This window comes from Sinocyclocheilus grahami, unplaced genomic scaffold, assembly GCF_001515645.1.
Source record: "Sinocyclocheilus grahami isolate Dianchi unplaced genomic scaffold, SAMN03320097.WGS_v1.1 scaffold659.1, whole genome shotgun sequence".
In the NCBI taxonomy this organism is placed as follows: Eukaryota; Metazoa; Chordata; class Actinopteri; order Cypriniformes; family Cyprinidae; genus Sinocyclocheilus; species Sinocyclocheilus grahami.
In genome coordinates, this window is record NW_015505838.1 from 443,173 (window position 1) to 448,172 (window position 5,000).

The 5,000-nt window shown below is 36.0% G+C and overlaps 1 protein-coding gene across 3 annotated transcripts; it reads left to right on the forward strand.

Annotated features, from left to right (window-relative positions):
- The first annotated feature begins 833 nt into the window (after positions 1–833).
- Positions 834–4,921, forward strand: LOC107558782 (signal peptidase complex subunit 3-like). 3 transcript variants are annotated; one of them, XM_016242464.1, is made up of 6 exons: positions 834–979; positions 1,235–1,357; positions 1,806–1,879; positions 3,619–3,695; positions 3,869–3,984; positions 4,701–4,920. In XM_016242464.1, the coding sequence occupies exons 1-6, from the start codon at positions 960–962 to the stop codon at positions 4,831–4,833; spliced, it is 543 nt and encodes a 180-aa protein (XP_016097950.1). In that variant the 5' UTR covers positions 834–959; the 3' UTR covers positions 4,834–4,920. The 3 variants fall into 3 exon arrangements, with proteins under 3 accessions (XP_016097950.1, XP_016097951.1, XP_016097949.1); XM_016242465.1 differs by lacking the exon at positions 1,235–1,357 and having other exon boundaries at positions 834–1,102; positions 4,701–4,921; XM_016242463.1 differs by lacking the exon at positions 834–979 and having other exon boundaries at positions 1,215–1,357; positions 4,701–4,921.
- Positions 4,922–5,000: the final 79 nt, after the last annotated feature.

Sequence of the window (5,000 nt, forward strand, 5' to 3'; positions counted from 1 at the left end):
CCAGAGTAGAGATGAAATAAGGCAGCTGTACTTTTAGCTAGTGGAAAATGGGACACTTGACTGAGGCATAACAATATAACTGTTGTCATTTGTTGGGATGTTTGTCTCATGATACATTGTGGCAGCTTTGTTTTCATTACACTCTTTGTATTTTAACATATTGTTGCTACAGAGTAATAGCCTCAGATGACAGTATTTTGAAAGTATTTTTGTTTATGTACCATTGCCATTGCAGAAAAAATACCCTGTTCACAATCAGCCATGATCACCCTCATGACAGCAATGAAGCCAGAAGTAGCCTATTTGGTTGATCATGTGATCCATGGGAGCTTTATCATATTATGATGAGTATTAATACAGTAATTTACGCCGAAAGGATTTTTACAAGCATTTATTTAATTTTGCTTTTATATGTTTTAAGTTTGTGTAAGTGGTGAGGAAATATGTTAAAAACAGCACATTTATAGGAGACATTAATATTTCTACACACATGTGTACTAGTAGACATTATAACAGGTGAATCAGCTTCTCATAAAAGCTTATTGTGGACAAATAAAAATAATCTTTTATTTTTCTTTTACAAATTGTATTTGGGGGGGGGGGATCCACATACACAAATGATCAGGGTCATTTCCTGCAGGAGGCTTTTTTTTTAAGTAATATAGACTTTTAATCAGTAGTTGTTATGTAAACATTTTTCTGTTAAATTTACATTTTTGTAAAACCGTTGTATACTTGACCCACATGAAAAAGACGTTGCTCTTTGACTGTTGATGCAATTCCACTGCCTGAACACTAGATGTCAGTATGCACTTTCCAAACTGAAACAGGAAGTAGGTCTTGCTTCCGAATCATCTTTTAACTGCCTCACTTCCTGCTCTGTACCTCCGCTCGGAGCGTTACAATATATCTTTGTTTTGCAATACATTGTTGTAGTTTGATCAGAACTCAATTGAATCATGAATACGGTATTGTCGAGGGCGAACTCGCTCTTCGCCTTCTCTCTCAGTGTGATGGCAGCTCTCACATTCGGATGCTTTATTACCACAGCCTTCAAAGACAGAAGCATACCGGTGGATATACGCGTATCCAAAGTCATGATGTAAGTTAACTGCAGCGTTTCTGAGTCTGCGTCCACAGGAGCGATATGAAATCAGTGTTAATCTCATCAAAACATATTTGATATAAAGGAGGCACCATCGTCAAATTGAATCATGAATACAGTACTGTCGAGGGCGAACTCGCTCTTCGCCTTCTCTCTCAGTGTGATGGCAGCTCTCACATTCGGATGCTTTATTACCACAGCCTTCAAAGACAGAAGCATACCGGTGGATATACGCGTATCCAAAGTCATGATGTAAGTTAACTGCAGCGTTTCTGAGTCTGCGTCCACAGGAGCGATATGAAATCAGTGTTAATTTAATCAAAACATATTTGATATACACGAGGCACCATCGTCCGTTTCAGAATCTATTGATTTTGCAGCATATGGGACTTGTGGATGCTGCTGACCTGGCGGCCAATAGCAGTGCAGCACATCGGCTATGCAAATTAAACGAATATAGAGAATTTTTCATCAATATTTTGATCTGTATCTGAAAACTTTAAAAGATAGAAAACACTATACTGTCATAGGATTCCCTGTTAGCATGTATTTTATTTTTGCTATTATTTTATTTACTTTTGTACATTTTTAATGTGAATGGGCTGTCAGGTTGCAGGTTTAAATGTAGTTTCATCTTGTCACACACATCTAAGCAGAGAGGCACTTTACTTACCCTCTCATCTTCTGTCTCTTTCTCCAGTAAAAATGTAGACGACTTCACAGGACCACGAGAGAGGAGTGACTTGGGCTTTGTGACATTTGACGTCTCTGCTAATATCCTTTTGACAGAACAGACCACTGCTGTGCCACAAAATTACCACCATGTAGATGCCAAAAATAAATAAATTAAATGTAATTAAATTTAAACCACTACTATAGGCTGCAGTTTCTACGGAAGCCCGTTTATGCAATGAGAAAAAAAAAGAGTAATTGTGACTCACAATTCAGACTTTTTTATTGCATTTCTTAGAAGAAAAAAAAAAGTCAGAATTGCAAGTTGTAACTTGGAATTGTGAGGAAAAACTGTTCGAATTCTTATTTATTAAAGTTTTTATCCAGCCATGGAATAAAAAACAGAAAAGGTAATTGTAACTTTTTATAGTTTGAAGTTCTGAGTTTATATTTTGTAAATGCAAGGAAAAACAATAAAATTGTGAGATATAGCCTAAACGTGCAATTCTGAGAAGAAAATGCGGAATTACTTGATAAAGTTTTTATCCTGTAGTGGAAAAAAAGCTTCCAAAGTTTCAGTTTTTCCTTTATTTAAGGTTTCTTTATTCGCTGTTTTATATTTACCATTTTTCCTGCACATGTAATTCCAGTGTAAATGCATTTATTACGGTGGCCGAGAAGTGCAAAGCAAATCACAATTCTGAAAACAAAATAACAATTCAGAAAGCACAACAACAATTCAGAAAACATTGTAACAAGTCAGAAAACACAATGACAAATTCGAAAACAAATTTACAAGTCAGAAAACACAACGACAAATCAGACAAAACGGAAAAGGTAGGTATAGTTTGAGACAGCGCCATTGGTTTGGGATTACTCACCGCTGACTGGACGAGACATCTGTCAATCAACGTATACAGGAAAAACCAGCCGAAGAACAGCAGAGTCGTGGTAGAAAGTTCGGAGATGGTATTAAAGTAGCTCAGTTTAAATGTATTGTATGAATTGCCCTTACTATGGAATAAAAAAATACGGAGTGTATATTTACAGTTAGTTAAAAGTGGCTGTAAAACATCAGCTCCAGTGGCACAGATGGAGAAGCGCGTGTCGTTGACTTTTTGATGCGATCGACCCGGGTTCGATCCCGCCTTTTGCCACTGGAGCTGATGAGTTGCATCCACTTTTAACTAAATGTAAATAGACACCGCGTATTTTTAATTCCAGAGTAAGGGCAGTTCATACAATACATTTAAACTGAGCTACTTTAATACCATCTCCGAACTTTCTACCACGACTCTGCTGTTCTTCGGCTGGTTCTTCCCTGTATACGCTGATTGACAGATGTCTCGTCCAGTCAGCGGTGAGTAATAATTTGTAAGTCGCTTTGGATAAAAGCGTCTGCTAAATGTAAATGTAATGTAATCCCAAACCAATGGCGCTGTCTCAAACCATACCTACCTTTTCCGGTTTGTCTGATTTGTCGATGTGTTTTCTGACTTGTAAGTTAGTTTTCGGACTTGTCATTGTGTTTTCTGACTTATTTTGTTTTCGAATTTGTCATTGTGTTTTCTGACTTGTTATAATGTTTTCTGAATTGTTGTTGTGCTTTCTGAATTGTTATTTTGTTTTTTAGACTTGCATTTGCATTTGTAATTTGTTATTTTGTTTTCAGAATTGTGATTTGCTTTGCACTTCTCGGCCACCGTAATTTATGCCACCTCAGTGCACCATTCATCAGAATTTGTAAATGCCTTTTTGTGGTATATGTGCCAGATTCAGTTTTGTAGTGCAGTTTACACCTAGAACTAGATTTGCATTATTTGCCTTAACTGCTTTATAACATCTGCAGCCCATATTTGACTGGAATGTAAAGGAGCTCTTTCTTTACCTGACTGCTGAATATTCAACCAAAAGCAATGTAAGTCTTGAGCACTTCAGTCTATCCAGGGAGTCAGTGGGCCTGGCAAATACAATTAACTGTTTTTTTAATGAACATTTTTTGAGAGCTGGGTATTTGTTGTGTTGTAGACTGTAATATTTCAGACCTGTTTGTGATTTTCATATCAGTAAAGAGTCTTTATCCCATGCTAGGCACTGAACCAGGTGGTGCTATGGGACAAGATTGTCTTGAGAGGTGACAACACCAAACTAAACCTGAGGGATGTTAAATCCAAGTACTTCTTTTTTGATGATGGGAATGGTCTAAGGTTAGTTGCTTTTTCTTTATTTTTTATTTTCTTTCACTATTTTAAACTTGTTTATATATACATTTGTTATATATATTATATTATATTATATTATATTATATATATTTGAATCCACTTTTTTGAACAAATCGAGTAAGCCAATGATTCAGTGACCCATTCATGTCTCGTCTGCCACGTCCTCAAGCCCTGTTGAAGGACGTCTCAGTTTGAAGGATCATTAGTAGTCAGTCTTTGTTTTGTGTCCTTCGTTTGGCCTGTTTTGAAGGATGTATCCGGTTTATCCTTCGCATTCTTCTGTTTCCCACAATCCTTTGCACACATTCACGAAAAATAATTATTTGAAAATGAATCCGCACTGAGCTTGTTCAATTTCATTATGTAATGCAAGTCAAATAAATGACTTTATAGATAATAGATAATAATGAAGGCATTATTTTTTTCTTTTGTTGTAAATTAATCACATAATGCTAAACTGTGCATGTAAACCACTGGGAGACACAGATGGTTGTCATAAGCAGAACTGCATTAATAAAAAGTCAGATCATATAAAAAAGTCAATATAAAGTATTTTTCAAATTATAATTTCAATAGTATTTTCATGCCATGAACGTGGGGGTAGGAACGAGATATTGGACAAGATATTTGACATAAAAAACTGAAAGGTATAGGATAGGAATTGACTAATCTCTCTTAATATTGCTCTATTTTTAATACAGGTCGAATAAGAACATCACTCTCACTCTCTCATGGAACGTGGTGCCAAATGCTGGAATCCTACCATTGGTCATGGGTTCAGGACACAAGAGTCTGGCCTTCCCTGAATCATATGAAACAGCAAAGAGCTACTGAACGGTTCCAGTCTATTCCAAATCATATTTGTAAATGTTGTGCTCTGTACGGTTTTTAATAAAAGTTGACAAATTGTTTTAAGGAGTGGCTGACTGTTGTTTAAGTGGGTTAAGAAAATAATTACAGCATGTGTGTGTATATATATATATATATATATATATATATAT